The following is a 23,075-nucleotide window of genomic DNA, read 5'->3' on the forward strand; positions in this document are numbered from 1 at the left end:
TATATAGTGTAAAAGGGCATTATATATATATATATATATATATATATATATATACAATCAAAAAATAAGTATTATTAATAGCATTACTGAAATTTAGCACATCTTTGAAGTTTTTGTGAACGGCTTTACAAAAAATTATGAAATTATATAAAATATAATTACAAATGCAGTTATATATGGCATTATGACATGAGATCAATGGGGATTCATTTTATTAATACGTTTATTATTCATAGGCCTATCTACTGGTCCAAGAAGAAATCCAAGCAGGGGTGGAGGAAAGGCGCATTAGTAGGATGGTGGGGATGCGACAACAAGGGGCGTGGATTCGATGGGAACAAGTGACGGACCGAAAGATCTCATGGACTGAGTTGTGAAAAGCGGAGCCATAATCAGTCTACGATGTCCTCCCCAGTCCAACCAACCTCTTCTCCTGGGGCCTGAAAGACACCCATGCATGCCTCCTATGCCAAAAAAGAGGATCCCTGGAGCACATATTAAGCTGCTGCCCTAAGGCCCTGGGAGAGGGGCGTTATCGGTGGCGCCACGATCAGGTGCTAAGGGTAATCGCTGGAACTATCAGCACAGGGATCTCTCTCAGCAAGCACCAGCAGCCAGCACAGCGCGCAATCACATTTGTTAAGGCTGGAGAGAAACCATCAGGGAGCAGGAACCCAGCGGGTGGACTCCTGGCAACAGCTCGAGACTGGCAGCTAAAGGTTGACCTGGGAAGGCAGCTTAAATTCCCAGAAACCATCGCTACGACCGTGCTTAGGCCTGATATGGTCCTATTTTCAGAATAATCAAGGCAGGTGGTTCTACTGGAATTAACTGTGCCCTGGGAAGACCGGATGGAAGAGGCGTTTGAATGGAAGAGGGCCAAGTACGAGGAGTTGGCAGGCCAATGCCGTAACAGGGGATGGAAGACCCGCTGCCTTCCCATCGAGGTTGGCTTGCGAGGTTTTGCTGACCAGTCATTATGCAGGGCCCTCAAGCTCTTGGGAATCAGGGGACTGCACAAGAATAAAGCCATCAGGAACATCATGGATGCCACTGAGAAGGCATCAAGATGGCTGTGGATCAAAAGGGGCGATCCGTGGACTACACAAGCTACCTAGACACAAGTCGGGGACTGATCACCCCTGGCTGGGTCTCCTGGGCAAGGGTGTATGATGTTGAAACACCCGATGACCCCAGGTTACATCACTGATGATGTGTCTAAACCAAAAATTATTCATAGGCATATGAATTCCTTATTGCAGAATTGTTATATAGATTAGTTAGAGGCATAATTAATGATAATCATTGATAAGTATTTTTATTTATTGAATTATTTTTAATCATATTGTTTTTTACATAATTACACTAAAATGAACATGAACATGTAGCATCGCGTCTCTTGTGATCTGGCTGTGTGTGTGTGTGTGTGTGTGTGTGTGTGTGTGTACAGTGTTTTGTGAGGCATCAAGTAGACCGTGTCAGTGTCTCTCTGTATACCGTCGCTGTGTCTGTCTCACTTTGTTGTGTCTGTTCTATTTTTAGCCTACATTCTCTCTCAGGCTCACACACACATACAGCCAATCCAGAAAAAAAGACAGCATCATCATGTGCATTCTTCCAAAGCACAGAGAATCACATTTTCAACACGTTTCCTTCATAACTCCCAGTATCAGTGAACTATAGCTTTGTTTCATCTCAGTTTTCTCAGTGTTTTTGCACACAACAGATATTTCTGTTCAAAGAACTCTCATTCCCTCTCTCCCCAGGATACCCATACGCTGATGACTCATGGTAGATTCTATACAGCCTCATTACACTGTATCCAGTGATTTCCCTAAGGAAAGCCCTGCCGGTTACTAATGCTGATGAGAACTCAGTTCAGCTGCATCATGGGGCCTGTATTATTTATCATCAACAAGGAAATGCTATATAACCCTCATTTTGTGTTACAGTCATTTTGACCTGGAGAGAATTTCCTTTTTTCCCAAAAATGCTAGTTAAAGGGATAGTTCACCCAAAAATGAAAACTACCCCATGATTTGCTCACCCTCAAGTCATCCTAGGTATATATGTCTTTCTTCTTTCAGACGAATACAATCAGAGTTATATTAAAAAATGTCCTGGCTCTCCCAAGCTTTAAAATGGCAGTGAATGGTGGTTGAGATTTTGAAGTCCAATAAAGTGCATCCATCCATCATAAAAGTACTCCACACGGCTCTGGGGGGTTAATAAAGGCTTCTGAAGTGAAATGATGCATTTGTGTAAGAAAAATATCCATATTTAAAACTTTATAGACCGTAATCTCTAGCTTCCACTAACTATCATACGTGCATTCACGAGAGAGTGGTGTTCCAGCAGATAAAGATGATGTTCCACGTAGTTGTGGACGTAGATGTTCCACTTTTGGTGTTCCTGGGGTTGGTTGCATAAACTGCTTATACTATACTACATTATACTGCTTAGACTAGTCTTGGTCTATTTTAAATCTGTAAAATAAGACTGATTAAGATTTGGCTTACTGCTAGTTGGTCAAACTACTTCTTATTGGCTATGTTTAGGCAACAGGACCCTGGTCAAAAATGACTGGCCTACAAAAAAAAATGTGCTAATACATTTCTTGTTGTGCTATATTATTGCCAAATATGGGATTCAATCTCTTTGGCAACTTGTTTTCTTTCAGTTAGCACAAGTTTTGTATTGTCTATGACCAATCAGTTCCCAAAGGAAACTGAAAAGAACTGAAAGAAGTTGAAAAGATTTTAAAAGTTTTAAAAAAGTTTGAATCCAAGATTTGTTAATAATATAGCATAATGAAAGATTCACAAGCAATTATTTTGTATGCCAGTCATTTTTTGACCAGGAACACCAAATTAGGATTTTCAGCACAGAATACGGTCTAAACTAGCTGAATTCAATCTGTTTTCTCCATTTGAAAATGGAAATGATTGTTTAATGTACAATAGTAGCAATAGTATCCACTCTGTGGTCTACAGAGAATAGCTTGTAGGATTAAAACACATCAATTTCTCTTGTCCTATTTTTACGATCCATTTCTAACCACATTTTAAACCGTTTTAAGGGGTGACACTGGAACACATCACTGGGAGCACTTTAAGTGACTATGATGTACTTATTGAGGACGACTGAAAGTCTTATTTTGTGCAGAACTTCAGGCTGTTCTTTCATCTGTCTCTTTTTAAATCCATTTTCTGTTGATTACTCAGTGTCTGTAGGGTGGGCTTGTGAAGAGTTCATCCGGCTTCCCACAAGCATCTCTCACTGTTGCAAGGGCACAGTGGGTTGGGGCTTGGCAACAGTATCCACGGCAACAGCTGCTGCAGCAGGCCGGTTAACACTTTACCGACAGGTAACGTCACTGACCTTCTGTTTCATCTCTCTGTCATTTTGAGGGACATTTGTAATGATCAAATTGATTGGTTCAGTGAGCCTGATGTGGGCATGACTGAAGAACTGGTAAAGTCAGCTCTTATTTAATGACTGATGTCTAGATTGTGTCTTATATAAATAGTTACTCTTTTTTTATATAGGTGGTAATTAGATTAGGTGGCATCAGCTGGATTGTTATCAGCAGCCTTTTTCCTTAAAGGGATAGTTCACCCAAAAATGAAAATTCTGTCATTAATTGCTCACCCTCATGTCGTTTCAAACCCGTAAGACCTTCGTTCATCTTCGGAACACAAATGAAGATATTTTTGATGGACTTGGGAACATTTCAGTTGTATTGCTGTCTATGCAGGGTCAGACAGCTCTCAGATTCCATAAAAAATATCTTAATTTGTGTTCCGAAGATGAACGAAGGTCTTACGGGTTTGAAACGACATGAGAGTGAGTAATTAATGACAGAATTTTCATTTTTGGGTGAACTAACCCTTTAAGAACTTCAAGAACGGATTGCGATGTGCAAAATGTAATAATAAAATCTCTTTTGTTTGAGAAAATTGTTCTGACCATGTGCAAGATGACCGCTCTCTGATAGGAGAAGGTCATGATGAGGACACCACTGAGATTTTCCCTCTGTTGCCTCATCCAGTCATTGTCCTTCCACCAGGAGAAAAACATGAATAATTCAGCAGCCTCTGTGTGCATATGCATGCTTGATTATGTTAAAGGGATAGTTCATTCAAAAAATGAAAATACTGTCGTTCCACACCTGTACAATGTTCTTTGTTCTATAGAACATAAAGGAAGATATTTTGAAGAATGTTGGTATCCAAACAGTTTTGGTGACCATTGACTTCCATTGTATTTTTTGTCCACACAATAAAAGTCAATAGGAACCAAAACTTTATGTCATTCCAAACCTACATGTTATTTTCTGTGGAACCCAACTTATTTTTTTTAAGAATCTCAACTTGTTTCTCACACAGTGATGGTTTATCATAAACAAGGACAAAAAAGCACCATAAAAGTATAACTTTTATACCACTTGTGCACTATAGTCCAGGTTCTTCATACAGTAGGTTTGTAATGACAAGGCATTATTCTCTGATCATCTTCTCGTCTACTGCAGCTCTTAAATTACATATGTGGTGTAGGTTGGACATCAACAACATCATATGTCTTTGTGGAGAAGCTTTGGGTGTGCAATTTTTACTTTATTAGAAAGTGAGGATAGCAAGTATACAGATGCAACATTATTTTTGATTAATTTTCTGATGCATTTTCATCCCAGTTTTTTTTATGATTGTTGTTAGATTTATAAATGTATAAATGCTAGGTAGTTTAAGTAAAGTTAAACTATTCTGTATGTGCATGTAGATGTATTTTGTGTGAACTATGATTGAATTTAAGTCTTGCTAGTTTTCATAAATCATGTCTTTATTTCTGTTATATTACAGGCTTCATAGTGAAAATTAGTTCTTTGTTGGTTTGCAGTTGCTATATTAATAAACATGTTGTCTTATCAAATTTACTTGAGTGGGGATTTGTTTTATAATTAAACATAGTATAGTTAAGTGAAATAAATAATTCAAAAAATTCTAATTAATTTTGTCCTGTGTCATTCGCCATACATGTCATAATGCACCCTGTGGATAGCTAAACATTTCAGATGCCATCTATTGCTGACTGAATAACAGAATTCTTTTTATAGAACTAACCATTTTCATTAGACAAATTAAGTTTAGGTAATCTAGGTATACCTGATCTAAATCTCTATGTTTAACACATACACATGCATTCACACAATGTCTATCATTCTTACTTTAGGGCTCTTATCTTGTGATGCCTGGCTGCTCATGTCAGCCTGGTCTCTACAGGATAGTTGAGTAGTTCATTTAGAGACTATGTGCACTGAGGTGTGGATAACACATCCAAGTAACTTCAAGTAAGTCCATTTCTACTTTATCTCTGTCACAGGAAGGAAAACTTAATAGAGATTTGGGTACAAGATAAACAACTTTATACCTGGCCATAACAGAGAAACATGCTGACACTATTACAGTATGAAGTCAGTCATCAATAGCATCAGGATTACAGTCTCTGATGATGTTAGTGAGGTGAAGACAGATTTACCAAATGATACAGAGAATGGCAATGGAATATGAGCTGAATAAAGTCTCTGTTTAGGCTTGGGGTGTGAGAGGTGGCTCTTAGTGCGCATTTGTCACAATGGGACGTTTATAGCTTGTTGGCAGCATTGCAGGGATATAAATCTTTGTATAACTGCAGTGTATGTTGCCCACACAGCACAGAGGTGCAGTCACGAGTGTTACCACACACCATATGTGGGCTCGGTACAGGTTTGTGTGTGTTCACATACAGCAGTAATGTAGCTTATTTCTGTGTCCTTTGTACAATCAAATTGTTTGCATTTATTTTAGAATTCATTTTTATACTACATTGCTTTTCACTGAGAAAGAAAGAAAAAACACAATGGAATTGTCCTTGTCCTCTTGACTCCTGATCCCTAAAGACTCACATAAACTAGAACATGATGGATTATGGGACCGCTGGATCACAACAGGCACAAAGTTGAAGGTGGGCTTCCTGCTGTGTTCTTACGTTCTATCCAAAAAAGGGCACATTGTTAAGATTAACATTAAGACATTTGTTAACACATTTTTAGGATCAAAAGTTGTAATTATTATCATTAGTTAATGCACTGTTAATTAACATGAACCTGAATATTTTTACTAACATTAACAGTTTAATAAATGCTTTAAAAATGTATATTGCTCATTGTTAGTTTATGTTACTTAATGCCAGAGGTGTAAAGAGTACCTAAAAACCGTACTTGAGTAAAAGTACAGATACCTTACAGTGAAAATTACTCCACTACACGTTACAAGTCACCAATTCCAAAACAACTTGAGTAAAAGCCTTAGAGCAGGGATCCTCAAATCTGGCCCACGAGATCCACTTTCCTGCAGAGTTTTTAGGATCAAAAGTTGTATTTATTATCATTAGTTAATGCACTGTTAATTAACATGAACCTGAATATTTTTACTAACATTAACAGTTTAATAAATGCTTTAAAAATTTATATTGCTCATTGTTAGTTTGTTACTTAATGCCAGAGGTGTAAAGAGTACCTAAAAACCATACTTGAGTAAAAGTACAGATACCTTACAGTGAAAATTACTCCACTACACGTTACAAGTCACCAATTCCAAAACAACTTGAGTAAAAGCCTTAGTTAGGTATCACGTCTTTTGTAGCAGAAATAAACTGCTGCAGAAAAAGCTAGGTCCATGCAAAATGTAATGTGTAACTGCAACACTCATTTCAAATGTAGTTGAGTAAAGAGTACAGATACTCATTCAAAAATGTAGTGAAGTAAAGAGTAAAAGTTGCTAATATCTTTGATACTCAGTACAACTACAAAGCATCCGAAAAGATACTCAAGTACAGTAACTAATTACATTTCCTCCAATACTTTACACCTCTGCTTAATGCATTAACCAGTGTTAATGAAAGCTTATTGTAAAGTGTTACCATTTAGTTTAGCTTGATGTACTAAAACAACTAAAATTAAAACTGAAATCAAATCAAAAAAATCTAAACATATAATAGTATCTCAGTGGTACTAATACAACACTGATATATATATATATATATATACCTTAAAGATCTTTTTCTACTTGATTTAACCTGTATTACTTAACATATTTAGGTAGATTCAGTGATATTAAATAACATTTTGACTTGAATAAAACCAGTTAAGATAGTTATAGGTTACCTTTTTTTAGTTCACTTAGGTCAAGAAATATAAGACAGTAATATCTCACCACTTTTTAGGTAGACTGGAACGTTGGCAAAATTGATTATTGCTCATATTTCAAGTGGCCTAACTTAATAGAAATGCATCAGCTGTTTAGTTTTAAACCACAAAATCTTCAAATATTATGGATATTGACCGTTAATGTCTTGAGTTCTACTGCAAAAGCAAATTAATTGTTATAATGCTTGATACAGAAAACATGTCTGTCATTAACTCGGTAACAGTTTCACCAGCCATTTCGGGTGAGCTTTCAGAAATCGCATTCAATTTAATAAGGACAGACACGTTAAGGTGGGCTTTATAATGTCAAGTCTTTATTGGTCATGTGCCATACAGCTGTAAGATAATGACTAAATAGAAATTACATCAACTACATTCAGCTCCTAAAGTTTTCAGTCATCCAGTACACAGTGGCCCCTACACACTAGATAGCAAACAAAGTCACATTCTTAGCAGAAATAACAGGTTAATGCACACCCTGCCAGATTCAGAAAGCTGCTGGTGGCTTAAGGCATTTTTTTTATAACTGAGAGCATTCATACATAAACAGTAGCATGTTTTAGATGGATTGTTTTGTATTGGTGTAAAAGCAGGTTGCCTTTTTATGGAGGGATGTTGATTGCACATGCATTATAAAAGTTTGGCAGTGCAGGTTTGAAATTCTTCTTCTTCAAACTGCATTGTGTCACTATGCTTTCTGCAATCATTTTCGCTCTCCCAAAACCGGCAGAGCAATCCCAAAATGTTCAGATTTACCAGGATACCAGGCCTAAGGAGCATCTGTGAGAACGTAAAGACAAAAGTTTGGCAGTGCAGGTTTGAAATTCTTCTTCTTCAAACTGCATTGTGTCACTATGCTTTCTGCAATCATTTTTCGCTCTCCCAAAACCGGCAGAGCAATCCCAAAATGTTCAGATTTACCAGGATACCAGGCCTAAGGAGCATCTGTGAGAACGTAAAGACAAAATTCCAGATTTGCCTGACATTCCCTCGCAGCTAAGCATGCCGATGTCACAGTGTTCCTCGGAAAAATTTATTCCGATAGAGAAAGAAACCCATTCACTTGGGTTCCCATCATACAGTTCTTAAAGTCAGTTAAGCCCAACTTTATCAATCTGTTTAAACTGTCTATAGAAAGAGTGCAGCAAGTCAGGCATGACAAAGCCATGACATAGAGGCAAGTGGTATCAAAACCTGGCAGTGTAGCAGAAGTGTTATGAAGATATTTCACTAGCATTACCTTTTAATATACGTTTACCAAAGGGATTCATTTTTGACCCATGGTTAACGGAGGTTCACTGTGACAGTGACTTCTTTGTATGAGAGTACACTAGATTCAAGTATGATGTTTAGGTGTTTGAGATGCATTGTGAAAAGTTGTGCTAGTGACTGCGTTTCCACACTGTAAATGTGCTTCAGGCATCCACAAATATACAAGTAAAATGTTGAAATGTTAATGCATTTTCTAACTTCTAAGTATATACTTTTACTTTTCTTAACAAATTCATAATATTTGTATCAGCCGCCCAAACACAACCAAATCTGGACTCAGAAGCAGCAAGGTCAACTGAACTTAAAGCTGGCTCAAACAAGCCCTTTTTTTTCTATTTCTTATTTCTTACTCACACTTACACTATCTTTCTATTAACCATGTTTTTGCAATATCTTCCCAAGCATTCCATATTCCTTCATTCTGCCAGTTGATATGGATGAGATGCTGTTTGCATACATTTAAGTGCCCTGACTTGATTGGCTTTAACGTATTTGTCAGAAATTGTATTAATCACAAGCGTTTAGCAGCATGTGAAAGGCTTCAGCAGTACTGTGTAACATTTTGCTCTCAGTCTTGCCCATTGGCTGGTGAACTAATGCAGCCTTAAGTACTGAGAGGAATGGCAGGCACACCGCTATGAAAGTATAGGTAAACTTCTGTTGGACCCACATACAGTCACCATGCAAACAGCAGAAACACCTCATGCAGTGAGGACTTGCTATTAGGCTCAAATCCTTGTTGCTTTTAAAGGGCAAGTAGGTAGAATATGTTTAAAAATGGAATCAAGAGCAGTCTTGGAGAGGAATTTGGCTGGGTGGAGTGTTTTCGAAACTAAGCATATCTAGTTTCGGATTTTTATTTATTTATTGTTTGGCAAGAATGCATTATGAGCATGCCGAGAAGTTAACTGGCGATACAATTCTGATGCAATGATACTCCCAGATGCCATTGTTACTAGGGATGGCATGATTCAAAGACAACAATAACTGCTTTGCTAACAGCTTATATTGTAAAACTGAAAATATTATTGCAAGTCAAGTTTTGTGCTGGCTTTGCACTGCAGCACAATGATACCTTTACCAAAACTAAACACACAAACATTTTCTTAATGCAATGTGCTGAGCGAAGCCTGTTTTAGTGCAGTTAAAAGTGGCGATAAGACTCACAGTGAAGCCCTGGAAACAGAGAATATATGCATCGAAGAGTGTGTATTGAGTAGTAAGTGGTTTGCTACAGAAGGGCTGCTGCCTGTGATTGAGTGGGAGGTGAATTAGTGGAGAATAGTCAAAATACGCTAGATTCCTCTCTGAGACCCCCTTTGTGGAGGGGAGTTGCTTGGGAAAAGGGAAAAGAGGGTAGGCAGAGGGAGGAGTGGAAGAAAGAAAGAAGGTTGAGACGTTTAGTTTTTCTGGTTGGTGGGGTTCACGTCTCCAGAGTCGATCTTGTCACTCTTCTTGGAGTCGTCGGACTGGGAGGAGCCTTTGCCGGGTTTACTGCTCTGTTGATGTTTGTCATCATCATCCTTGACCTCCTTCTTTCCGCTAACGCTAGAGCTGCTGTACATACGGGACTGGTAGCTATAGCTGGACACTGAGGCGGGGGTGGGGTAGGTGATCCCGGTGCTGATACGTGTCTCCTCCCCTTCCAACAGTTTCCTGAGATGGATAATAAATGGAAGGGTGAACAAAGAGAAGGTGGCGAGGCAGGGTGTGGTGGAAAAGGTGAAGAGAGATCAGTGCAATGCATTTCTGTATCACATCAGCTAATTCCATTAAAGCAATTCTCATTATTTTCATTTTAGGTCACAGGTATGTTGATAAAGAATGGACAGAATGCACATTTCACTTGCCTTCACCTTCACATATCAATAAAAAACATTGTTTATTACCTGTAAGCTGCAATCTCTATGTCAAGCGCCATCTTGACATTCAGCAGGTCTTGGTACTCCCTAAGGTGACGGGCCATCTCACTCTTAGTGGTCCTCAGCTCATTATCCAACTGCCCAATTGTATCCTGGGTGATGTTACATGATATATTTATGATTTAAAAACTGCTGCATTTAGACTGGTTTATTTGTTTTGAGACTAGAAATGTTTTCATACACTCTTAAAAATAAAGGATATTCATCACAATGCAATAAAACAACCATTCTCTGTTCCCCAAAGTACCTTTAAGTGAACAATTCTTACAAGAACCATTTTTTCTCAGTGTGAATAACTAAAAATCTAGTAATCCTTAAACATCTAAAGAACCCCTTTTCCACTATTAAGAACCTTTTGTGGAATGGAAAGGTTCCATGGAAGGTGCAAGGTTCTTCATGAAACCATTGATGCCAATAAAGAACCTTTATTTTTGAAACCCTGCACATGCATTGCACAAAGAAAGAAAGAAAGAAAGAAAGAAAGAAAGAAAGAAAGACTTTACAGTAGGCAACTTTAACCTAAATGCAATGATGCTTGTGGAAAAAACATAGATTAGATTTAATTGTATGGGCTAAAGCACTATACATTCATTATTTAGTGACACTTTGTCATCATTATTTGATGGTAGCTGATTTATTAAAAGGTTTGGAAAACCTTATGAATAAAATATCCAATATAGGCTGTACATTTAACTGTCTGAAGTCATTTTAGCACCATGGACAGAGAAGCGGTAACATTCACAGACACTTGCTGTGGTCACGCCCATTTCACGGGGCTCTTTTGTCTGCTGTCTGGTTAGCAGAAGCACAAGTTTCAAACACTAGTTAATCTATTTTTAAACAAAACAGATAGCGATTGGTTGTTTTAAGAAAACGCGAATATTCTCAATGTTTGTGATGATTTTAAAGAAGTGAAACTCTTTTCCGATATCCATACTTTGTAATTCAGTAGAACCCGTGTGTAAGATTAAAATTGAGGAAACCAACCTGGTAGCCCATGACCTCAGCGTTGTGCCTGTCTTCCATCTCATGAATCTGCCTTTCCAGCGATTCGTTGGTGCCCTTTAGGCTCTCGATCTCGATGGTCTTGGACTGCAGCTGCCTCCTGAACTCGTTGAGCTCTTCCCTGCTAGCGCGAATGACCTCGTTGCTCTTGTTGGCCTTTTCGCTGAGATCGGCGAACTTGGACTTGTACCACTCTTCAGCGGACTGCAGGTTCTTACTCGCCATGACTTCGTACTGGCCGCGAATCTCCTTGAGGGCGGAGGTGAGGTCGGGTTTGGCCACTTCCATCTCCACGGAAACCTGGGTAGCCTGGATCATGTTCATGAGCTCAGTCACCTCCTCCTCGTGCACCTTTCTCATAAAGTTGATCTCGTCCAGAAGGGCTTCGACCTTCTTCTCCAGGTCTAGGCGCACCATGGTGGCGTTGTCCACGTCCTTCTTGAAAGCTCTAAGCGTTTGCTCAGCCTCCTCGCGCATTCTCATCTCCTCCTCGAACTTCTCCTGGAGTTTCTGGAAGTCCTCCTCAATGTTGTCGCGCTCGAACATCATCTGGTTCTTCTCCGCGTTAAGTTCCTCGAGCTGGGAGCGCAGTTCTCGGATCTCTTGCTGGTAAAGTTCGGCCAGACGGGACGGTTCTGTCTGGCGCTGGCGCAGGGTCACGAGTTCGGCTTCCAGCACTTTGTTGTGCTGCTCCAAATTGCGAACTTTCTCGATGAACATCGCGAAACGGTCATTGAGCCCTTGCATCTGCTCCTTCTCGTTGGTGCGGATGATCTTGAACTCATTATTAAGCGCTGTGCTCTGGGTGAAGTCGAAGCTTTCCAGACTCAAGGATGAAGATGGGAAGGCAGATCGGGTGCTGCGCTTGTATGAGCTTGGGATGTTGGAGCGGCTCGTGGGCTGGGACTTAAAGCCGCTCCGGGAGCTGCTCAGCCGGGATGGAGAGGCTGAGTAGCGGGTGGAGTCCCCGAAGATCTTCCGGTAGGAAGAGGCGGAGTAGATGTCGGATCCGTAGCTCATCTTGGCGTTTTGAAGACAAGGAGCAGAACCCAGGCGGCGTCTCCTTTTATAGCAGGACTGTCCCAATCAATAATTTACCCGTGCTGCTCCTCGCATTCAACCTTCCTTACTGCAGATGTTTCAGATGGACAGACCCTGAAAAAAATACGACCAATAAGCTGATCTATAGGTTATTTTAACTTTTAAAGGCGCAAAGAGTGCTTTTTGCCTGTGGAAGGTGTTGTGTTCTGTATTTCACTGGAGACTCAGCGAGCGGATGGAACTGTCCTTCTTGGCGCAGTGCTGATGTCAGCAAAATATCATATCGTTTATTTACTCACTCATACACGATCACGTCACATCTGTGAAAAATACCTACTGCTTGTATTATTATTATATTATTATTATTGTATTATTTATTATTACTTACTTGTATTATTATTATTATTATTATCATCCTATTATTTAGAATAAAAAGAAAAAAATAACGTAAAAACAGGCGGCTGTGATGGTGTTAAAATAAAGTGATGGTGTTACAAGCATTACGTATGGCAGTTATATTTCAAAATTCTGCACATGTAGTAATTAAGTTATGCTATACAGTTAAGTTATGTAAAATGTGCTATTAAGATCTGTTCATAAAATCTGATTGCGTGAAATGCCAAATAATTGTAGTGACGAGTTCATTGAGTTCAACTGCGATGGGTGGTGCAGGGAATTCGGGGAATGCTCCTTTTTCTGTAAATGTATAAAGTAATGTAGCTAATGATAATTTTTTTATTTTATTTATTTATTTATTTTTTTTGACTGGCCAATAGGTTCATATAAATATTTCTCTGTAAATCTGTAGGTAGCCTAATTCACAGTTTATATTACTGTGGAATTATTCTTTTTTTTTTAGCCTATTTACTACCAAATTATTAACATGTGTACAGTGTAGATTATAGTAATAATAGCTTACTTTTGTCCGTTTTGAGTTATAAAAATATTAATGCAAAAGGAACTTAGCGTCTACACTAACTTGCCTTAGGCTAGATTCTCACATATCAAACAAAAATCACAAACAGCCTATCGTAGATTTATTTTTCTATATCCGTGAATGTAATACAGCCATAATAATGCGTTAAATTTGACACGACTGTAAACGCCCTGTAAGATAGGGCTACACAGTACACACTAAATATATGTCTATGACAAGGAGACAGTACAGTGCTGCCATCTGTTGGGCGCTTCGAGATCTTAACAGATTGCAGGCAAACAAACAAAGCAAGGTTTAGCCCAATTTCCATGTCCTGTGTGGCCTTCAGATTCAACTGTAACTGACGATTGAGATACCTTTTCCTTTCTTTCTTTCTTTCTTTCTTTCTTATTGATTTTTATTTTATTTTATTGTTTGTTTTTTGAGACAGGAAACTTTGGTTGACAGGCTTTTTTGTTTAAATGCACCACGTAAACTAATAAACTAATAAATGAGAAACAATACGAGAACAAAAGTTCAGAACTGTCACTGTGGGAGTACCTTTTCAAAAGGTATATGAATACTTACAAATATGAATAAGTATGAATACTTTCAAAAGTATGAATACAAAAGTATGAATACTTTCAAAAGTATGAATATGTACTTTTAATATGTACCACTTAGGGGTAAATAACGGTACAAAGATGTACCTTTTTTCGTTTTTGTACCTATAGTACAGGGGTGGCGAACGTCGGTCCTGGAGAGTCGCAGCCCTGCAGAGTTTTGCTTCAACCCTAATCAAACACACCTGAACAAGCTAATCAAGGTCTGAAGGGTTATTAGGAAGCTACAGGCAGGTGAGTTTTAATTAGGGTTGGAGCTGTACTCTGCAGGGCTGCGGCTCTCCAGGACCGGAGTTCGCCACCGCTGCTATAATATACCACCCCAATGACAGCTTTGCACCATGAGATACATTTTTAGTTTATTTAATACACTCTAAAACATCCAAATTAACTGGTTTTACTAAAATAATAAATATATTATTTAATTTGATTAAATCAATCAATTCACATTCATCAAATCAGATAAACATTATGCCTAAACCTTTTTTCTCTCTTCTTTAAAAAAGAGATATATAGTAGCTATATTAATTAGATGTATAGAACTTACTTTATTGATCCCTGAAGAGACATTTTTGTGTAACAACTTAGTAAATGGAGACAGCACAATATACAGTTTAATGACATACAATACTCAAGAGCATTTATAATACACACATAACAGGTGTTGTGTGAGGATAATATAAATATCTAAATATGTGGTGAACATATAATGCACAGGGCAAATGGTGAACTGGTATTCTGTAAATGTGGTATTATCTGAGGAGCAGACATTGTGGCAGCAGGCAGAAAAGACAACAAGACCCACATCTTGGAACATCTTGGTGGTACTGTATAAACGGATAGCATTTGGATTGCTTTACATTTTGAAATCATATTCAAAAACCACTATGAAACATTAAATTGATAACTCAACCATAATGTTAGATATTATTTCATTAGTCAGCATTAGTTACCTATTTTAGTTAACACGAACTAACAATCAACAATGCTTCAACAGCATTTGTTAATTTTAATTAATATACATTTTTACTACAGCATTTACTTTTTTCCACTTTGGTGATATTTTCATATAAAATATGTACATTTTCAAAACTATTGGTGCAAATATCTAAACTGATCACACTTGTAACACTGCTAGTCAATCTTTCAAAACTCAAGTTATACAGAATTTCAGTCCACACAACCATAGTTTCAAAACACAGAATTATTGCAATATGTTATTAGAACATTTGGTTTAGTCACCAAAACACAATAGTAGGCCTATAATCTTCTTTCAATTTAGCACTTTTAACAATCAGTCAATCCACTAGCAAACAATGTGTGATACGTTTCAAATCACCCGTGTTAGTGAATTAAAGATGTTTCAGTAATACAGATTACAGTTATGTTACAAAATACACTCACATTACCTAACTTACGTAACTGACATAAAATCTATAATGTCTGTATAATAGTATCTATTGTGTTATCAAAAGATGTAATGAAGGTACAGTATGACATGGAACACTAGAACAGAGTTTGCTACCAATACAGTAGATGTCCTCAGTGTGCAATATGACTGAATCTACTGACTTCTCAGATGAAGGGTGAGTTACGGTAATTTGACGGTCCTAACCCAGGCATCTCTTATCAATCTAGATTCACAGTCATTGATTGTTTCTTCTCCTTTACTCTGTCTGGTTCAATGTTCACAAACTGCAAATGCATTCTCTCTCTCTCTCTCTCTCTAACTCTCTTTCCATCACACACACACACACACACACACACACACACACACATGCTTTGAACATTGTGGTTTTCATCTGAGAAAAATTGATTAAGCTGTTAACGAGAATTCCTTATATTTGGTTATCCGTTTAAACTCCAAACAAGTTCCATAGAATCTATCTATATAGAATCTAGAAATCTATAGCTGTACCAATGATTCATTGACTAACAATTAAGATCAGATGGGTTAAATGATGTGATAGGTTAAATAAAACAAAGAGAAGAGATGCGAATGGAAAGTTTGATAGTAATAGCATTATGAAAGGCAATTACTGTGAATGAAAGTTTTATGTAGATAAAACATCACGTGTAGTGAAAATTAAATGAAAATGATTTTGTGTTTTGCACTAATATAATCAAATATATGCTGAAATGTTTGAAAAGAGTGCATTTTTGATGGTCTTAAATTAGTACTAAGAGTTTTGAAAATGTACCACTTGCTTGTGAAAACTGTAGGTCTATGAAAAGCTGTATTTTTATTACACACAAAATCTTTACTTGTCACACAATTTCTGAAACCTGACACTCAATCAGCAGAAGCACACACCAAATCTGCAAAACCATGCTAATTCTCAGCCTTTGACTCAGTTTTCAATTTCATAAAACAATTTTTGCAAATCACAACACACAATTCTCTATGTAACACAAAACTAAAAGGAATTGATATTATTAAGGTGTTTGCAAATGTTTGCTTTTGAGATGTGTTTGTATGATATTTTGAATGCAGTGCTTCATTTTGCAAGAGATGTGAGGCATTTTGCATTTTGTGTGTGCAGTTCTTGGATTTGTGTGTAAAGTTTTGAAAAAAAAAGAGGCAAAGTTTTGAAAATGTGTGTAAGCAAAAAACTGTAACTAACTTGAACAAAGATTAACAAATATTGTATATATTGATCATTATCAGTTCATTTTAGCTAATTCATAAACCAGTGTTAACAAATGAGACTAAAATTTGTTAACAAGTGTTACCTAAATTTATATAGTTCTAAAATTTGTCATGAAATAATGAACAATAATTTTTACACAATTTATTAATCTTGGTTAATGTTAATTTGTAAATAATTCATTGGGTCTTAACAGTTCAACATACAATGTTTAATGTCATACAGCAGGGCTTTTCAATCTTTTAGATGTCATGGACCCCAAATATTAAAGATTATCCTGGTGCATGGGACCCCATCCTAAAATTTAAAAGGCGGCAATACAGATCTAAAGACCCTTTTTATAATGTGAAAAATTATCAAAATGTATCATTAAAATACATTATAATAAATATTACAAGCTATATTTTGTTTCTATAATGAAAATATTTAGTTTCTATTATGTTTATTTCTAATAATGTTGTGCTGTTAGATGTATTATTTAATTAAAATAATTTTGTTAATTTATTTTAATAATATTTTATTTATTTTCAAATGTATTATTATTATTATTATATTTTTTATTATATTTTTATTATATTTATATTTTTATTTTTGTACACATTTTTTCTCTAAACTTTTCCCCGGACCCCAATTTGAAAACTCCTTATGTGTTCAATAGGCTACATTGATCAAAATGCTGGAACAGTTTTGTTAGTTCATTTTAGCTGTTGCATTAACTAATGTTAACAAATACTGTAATACCAGTTATGGCAAAGTGTTACTGTGAACAATCTGGCTAAAAAAATCCTGTAAACAATGAGCTGTCAGTAGACCAACCATCTTCAAGAGGCTGAGGCGGTCCCGCCCATAGACTGTAGGCCCCGCCTTCACATTTCTCCGTCCCTGATGTGATGACAGGTTTTGCTCCACCTCCGCTGGATGTAGCCAGCAAGCACCGCCTCGTACTGCCCCTCAGCAACTGCTTACGGCACGGTTATGAAAACTAAAGACGAGCTTTTGATGCAGATTAACAGTAAGAATTGCTGCTTCCTGCTGTGCATTCTGTCTTATTGATATTTCCCGAAGTGTTTACAGTGCTGCCTGTGCACTTGAGCTTTTGTGTACTGACGGAAGGAAGGTAAGTGAGCGAATATGGTTGAACTTACAGTTGTTGTTGTTAGTGTCAGTGGTTTGTTTGTTTGCTTGTCTCTTTGCCTGTGTTCAGCTTGAATAGATCGGTGATGTTTGATGTTCTGCGCGAAGCTCACAATGATGTTTATCAAGGCGCTTTGTGTTCAGCCAGGCTCTGACGAGCTCCCGTGAAAATATATGTATTTACACTATCGTATTTAAACAGGATACCAGGCGCGATACTGAACACCGTGGATGCTTAATGTTAATACATCCTTTACATATCAAAACTGTCTAAATATGCTGGATTGTCAAACTCTGTTTCAGCCATTTTCGTGGGAAATTCTGTAGCTGCTTACCAGCCAGCTCTTCAACCGTCGTCGGGGGCTTTGTCCTTGTTTTTCAGCAGCTGAATGTAACTTTTTGTGGTTATGACCTGGAAAAGGCATCTAAATAGTGCAAGTCAACAAATTAGTTTATAGGAGTATGTTTTAGCCTCCAGTGTTTAGTGTTTAGTCTCTACTGCAGCTGTCATAAGTTATTGCGAGGAGGCAATGGCTTGTAAAATGTTGAAGCTAATGTGGTTCAAACCATGTTTGAATATTTGTTGATATCTAATTTACACTATTTGTTAAGTATATAGTGTTAAATATTGCTAAATATAGAGATACATGCTGAAAACTTACCAAAACCCATCTCCCATGACAGCTGAACATCCTGCCAATATAAACAACTTACAAAGAAAAAGAAAAGTTTTTTTTTTCTTTTTGTGTGTGTCCATTTGGTGTTCATGGACCAAATGCACTCAAAAGAAAGAAAAACCTTTCTCTTTCTGGTTTTCCAAAAAAATTTGATGCAAATCAGTCTGACAGTGAGCCATTATAACTGCCTCCTTGGGGTATTTTTGTGTATTAAATGAAAGAGTTTTTACGTTTTTTTTTTTTTTTTTTGGGTGGAAGGGGGTATGTTTATTTCTGTTGTTTGTCCTAGGGGGCATGTCTGAATATTTGAAAAAGAGTGAGAGTGTTTTTTTTCATTTTTATGTTACAGAAGAGAATGATGTCAGCACCGCCTGAAGTTCTTTTCAAACTCTACTGTCTCACATCCCCTTTTCCCTCAGCATACCGATCATAAAATGATCGGTATGGTGGGCTGGTGGCTGGTGGGAAAATCTCCTTCCTTTGCCCTTAAGGTAAGGAGGCATGTTTATTTCTGTTGTTTGTCCTAGGGGGCATGTCTGAATATTTGAAAAAGAGTGAGAGTGTTTTTTTTCATTTTTATGTTACAGAAGAGAATGATGTCAGCACCGCCTGAAGTTCTTTTCAAACTCTACTGTCTCACATCCCCTTTTCCCTCAGCATACCGATCATAAAATGATCGGTATGGTGGGCTGGTGGCTGGTGGGAAAATCTCCTTCCTTTGCCCTTAAGGTCTCCAGCTTGTTTGTGCAAGTCAGCCTTTGTGAAGGCCACTGGCCCCAGTATGCTGACTCAAGCTTCTATGCTGCATGTCATTCATCTGGCTTCAATGGTTTGGATGGTGCTTACATATTTTGTAAGGTGTAATTGAACTTCTTTCAAGAGAAAGAGAGGTTGTCTGTTTGCTGCTTGCTTTCATTTTGTTCACATACTTGAACCATTTCCATACCAAAAACCAAGTATTTCAAACACAGAGGTTGTTTGTGTTGGCAAGCTCATTTGGAACACGTAGTATCTTTACCAGGAGTTGTGAAAATGTAATAGAGGACTTAATGTTTGTCAAACATTTCAGTCAGCAGTACGAAATTGGTTTCACAATGACTGAGTGGGCTTTTCTTGTATGTGAAACAATCAGACAAAGTGTTTAAAGACTAGCTGTTTAAATTACAGATAATCAAATCAAGTCGTTATGTTTGTCTTTCTTGATTCTGATGCAATTAGATTAGAAGTTGGCACATAAACAGGCAGCAGTTGTGTATTGGCTTGTTTAGTAGGTGATAAAATCTACAGAAAATGACTAATCCAATCTAGGAAATCTGAGAGCATTCATACTTTAATGGTGCCACTTAAAAAAAAAAAACATTAATCAAGGTTTTTCTGTTTCTTTCTCTTTTCTCAAAGTATTTTAAGAGATTTTTAAATCTTTTTACAGATTCACAACAGAGAGATTTAATGATGACAACATCATGGAGCGATCGACTTCAGGACTATGCAGATCTCCCAGCAAACATGGATGGCCTGGCGATGAAGAAATACAGGAGAGAGGCCTATCATAGGTACAGAATAAACTGACTGTATAACCACTGTGTTTGGGTGGCTTGGAAAAACAGATTTGTCAGTTAGAATTCAGAGACATCAGCTCCTCAAAAGGAAAATAGCATTTTCCTTTCTATTTAGATAAAGTGTCATTTGTTTGCAATGCGCTCATTTTAGAAGAGCCAGTTGAGTCTGAGTTTATAATAGTTTTCACTGAGCATTACATACTCCGTGGTTTTACATCTTACGAGTCATGTTAAAAATTTAAGCAACTATGTCAAGAAAATATCCTATTATTTAGACAGCAGCTCCTCTGGTAAATTGTACATTTTAAATTAAAATAAAGAATGGAGTTACCTAATTATAGGCAAAACCCTGCAGCGATGTTTCAAACTACATAGAGAAAACGGGCACATGGAACACGTAAGACTAGGGAATATAGAGGAGCTTGTGCAACCCCACAAGTATGGAATTTGCCATGCAGTGGCATTATGCAATCTTCAGTAGATAAGAGGTGTGCCATTCGGTTCCTCTTAAAAATCTGCCCCTTTAGCACACACCGTCACTTGTGGCATTAATCCAACCAAAGGTTACGTCTGAAATAGAGAGTAGTTTACTCTTCCTACTGTGCGTGAACTTTGACTTTACATTTCTCCGTGCTGAAGCCAAAAGTTCACTGCCTTGTTCCATTAGCCAGATAAGGGGGTTTAGATAAGGAAAAGTAAATGTGAGCGTCATGGCAGGGATTCCACTCTCTGTACAGTCTATCTGAGGTCCAAAGGCAGTGGTGTTATCTGGCGTGTGAGATGTGCAGTGAAAAATTTGCTAACTCTGTGGAACGTAGTGGTGAAGCTGTAAAACACAGAAAAAAAGAATATGGTCCTGATGACACCAAATCTGTGACCCGAAAAAAATCATGTTTCTTTTAAGTAAGTCTGTTTTTGTGGCGTCCATCGTAGTAACACCCCCACCCAGGCTGTTTATGTATGTTGGTAAAAAGCAAGACTGAAAACTACCACTCTGATGATCAAGAACTGAGGTGGAATTCATCCAACTTGTCAATATCTTCGATATCTTTTATCAGGATGTCCTAATGTATATTAATGACACAAAATCTGTGACCCTTATTGCTGTAGAGAAAAAATCAAAGTCATTTTTTATGTGCCAGTCATCTTGGTATACAAGGCTACAAGGGACTGAAAACTTCCAATCTGTTTATCAAGATGGCATTTCAACTAGTGATATACAATTTCCGCAACCAAAAATAATCAGCCAAAAAAAAAAAAAGACAATATTTGTCCAAAATAGTTTTGGAGGGTGATCATTGACTAAAAGGATGCTAAAACAGCAATATGTTACGTTTATTTCGCAGAAATATCAAGAGACAGCTCGTTGTTGAACTTCATTTAGTTTATCACCTGAAAACATGACATCCAATACAGCATACCAAGTTCAATTACCCAATTAAAGGCAGAGTAAGTGATTTCTGGTAGCCAATGTTGATATTTGAAATCACCAAAACAAACACGCCCCTACCCCAAAAGGGTCTTGCCCCTATTTTGATAGCTCCGCCCCACATATACGTACGCAACCCAGGCAACGATTAGTTCTGTGAAACAAAGCAAAACCAATGTTACACCATGTCTACGCGATTCGGCCCGAATCAGTTTTCTCAAGTGTTTTGGAAAAATCACATACCCTGCCTTTAACCAAATTTGGTTTTGTTTGTTGACTTAGTTTCGATTTCTTTGTTTTGGTTAAAAATTCATTTTGGTAAGTCCCTATTTTCAACACAACAAATATTACTTAATCATATATACATGCGTTTTTCTCAGTAAACAAACTCAAACTCATGCGTGTTTCTAAGTAAACAGAGGCAATCGGCTCTTTTAGCTGAAAGGCGGGACTTCCCATTTCTACAGTCACCATATTTCTTCCATTCAGTTTTATATGAGAGGTTTGTCTCCTCCCCTTTATAGTGTATCTGGTACAGTATAAGTAGCCTATTACAGAATAGGGCAACAATGAGGATCCATTGGAGATACAAGAGTCATCTGTTTACCAGCTGTCTCTAACTAGTGATGCACACTCTGTTGTCTGAGCCGCTGCACCCGCCTGGTTCTTCCTGCTGTTGTTGATTGTTCTAGATGTCTTTGAAGGGAAGCAAACCACTCCTAACTCAACAACTGGCACAACAACAGAGAATGCTATAGAACTGGCACAATCATTTTTGCAACAAGTCAGAAATTCAATGACAAGAAAGCAGAGAGAGGGGGCTATTGTTTGCTGTGGGGGTAACAGGGTGAACAGAGAAATGGGCTTGACAGACCAGCTAGAGCAGTGACATCCACTCAGAATGCAGTGCGCAGGTCCTACCTGGAAAAGTCAATCATGGGATGTAGTCCAGTGTTATGCCACCACAAGGTAGGGTTGATCAAAGTAACTTTGTTTTGGTAGTAATGATTTTCTTTTTAAAGTTTTGTAAATTTTTATAGGGTTACAAAAGCGTTTAATACTGGTCTGACGTCTCTGATAATCATTTCCACTTTTTCTCTTTGTTTTATGTAATAAAAATATACTACTTTACATACTGTATATTCAGCTGCTGTTTAAAAGTTTAAAAATGCTATTTTATGTTGTTGAAATTGTTTCTGGCTGCAATATAAACTTTGAATCTCTTGTAAAACTATGGATACAATAGAAGTGCAAATATCTGTTAGTTATTGTTTGTGGTTTATCTGTGTCAGTATCAGATTATATGCATACACAGAGAGTGATTCAGAATTTCCTTTGTGTTCATATCCTGGCATTAAATATCATGGCTTATGGACTAAAGCATAGAGCTGTCAGTGTTCAAAATAAAGATCAGATGACTCTTAGCGCACTCTAAAAAATGCTGGGTTAAATACAACCCAGTGCTGGGTTAAATAGGGACAAACCCAGCAATCGGGCTGTTTTGACCCAGCGGTTGGGTTAAATGTTTAACCCAACCTTCTGGGTAGTAACCCAACCGCTGGGTCAAAACAACCCAATTGCTGGGTTTGTCCCTATTTAACCCAGC

The 23,075-nt window shown here is 37.6% G+C and overlaps 2 protein-coding genes and 1 long non-coding RNA gene across 3 annotated transcripts in view; 2 read left to right on the forward strand and 1 right to left on the reverse strand.

Annotated features, from left to right (window-relative positions):
- The first annotated feature begins 7,540 nt into the window (after nucleotides 1–7,540).
- Nucleotides 7,541–8,773, forward strand: LOC107708676 (uncharacterized). The gene is made up of 2 exons (XR_001636388.1): nucleotides 7,541–7,895; nucleotides 8,060–8,773. It is a non-coding gene; the product is annotated as an uncharacterized LOC107708676 (long non-coding RNA).
- LOC107708675 (alpha-internexin-like) lies at nucleotides 8,074–12,569 on the reverse strand. The gene is made up of 3 exons (XM_016512968.1): nucleotides 11,425–12,569; nucleotides 10,405–10,529; nucleotides 8,074–10,171 (listed from the first exon to the last, which is right to left on the reverse strand). Exons 1-3 carry the CDS (start codon nucleotides 12,460–12,462, stop codon nucleotides 9,916–9,918), a joined length of 1,419 nt encoding a protein of 472 aa, XP_016368454.1. The 5' UTR covers nucleotides 12,463–12,569; the 3' UTR covers nucleotides 8,074–9,915.
- A 5,030-nt stretch (nucleotides 12,570–17,599) lies between these two features.
- LOC107708657 (cytosolic purine 5'-nucleotidase-like) overlaps nucleotides 17,600–23,075 on the forward strand; it is a 29,233-nt gene continuing 23,757 nt past the window's right edge. Inside the window, exons 1-2 of the mRNA XM_016512951.1 lie at nucleotides 17,600–17,682; nucleotides 19,911–20,034. Of these exons, the coding sequence (XP_016368437.1) occupies nucleotides 17,646–17,682; nucleotides 19,911–20,034 (161 nt within the window). The 5' untranslated portion in view covers nucleotides 17,600–17,645. The remainder of the gene's footprint in view (nucleotides 17,683–19,910; nucleotides 20,035–23,075) is intronic.

Source organism: Sinocyclocheilus rhinocerous, unplaced genomic scaffold (assembly GCF_001515625.1).
Source record: "Sinocyclocheilus rhinocerous isolate Xijiao unplaced genomic scaffold, SAMN03320098_v1.1 scaffold236, whole genome shotgun sequence".
NCBI classification, from domain to species: Eukaryota; Metazoa; Chordata; class Actinopteri; order Cypriniformes; family Cyprinidae; genus Sinocyclocheilus; species Sinocyclocheilus rhinocerous.

What these genes read in the sequence shown, in the direction of transcription:
- LOC107708675 (XM_016512968.1), bottom strand. Translation starts at nt 12,462, where the DNA reads ATGAGCTACGGATCCGACATCTACTCCGCCTCTTCCTACCGGAAGATC. An exon ending in CTGAGGTCATGGGCTACCAG is followed by an intron (nt 10,530 to 11,424) that starts GTTGGTTTCCTC and finishes AACATCACCCAG; the next exon opens with GATACAATTGGGCAGTTGGA. An exon ending in ATAGAGATTGCAGCTTACAG is followed by an intron (nt 10,172 to 10,404) that starts GTAATAAACAAT and finishes TATCCATCTCAG; the next exon opens with GAAACTGTTGGAAGGGGAGG.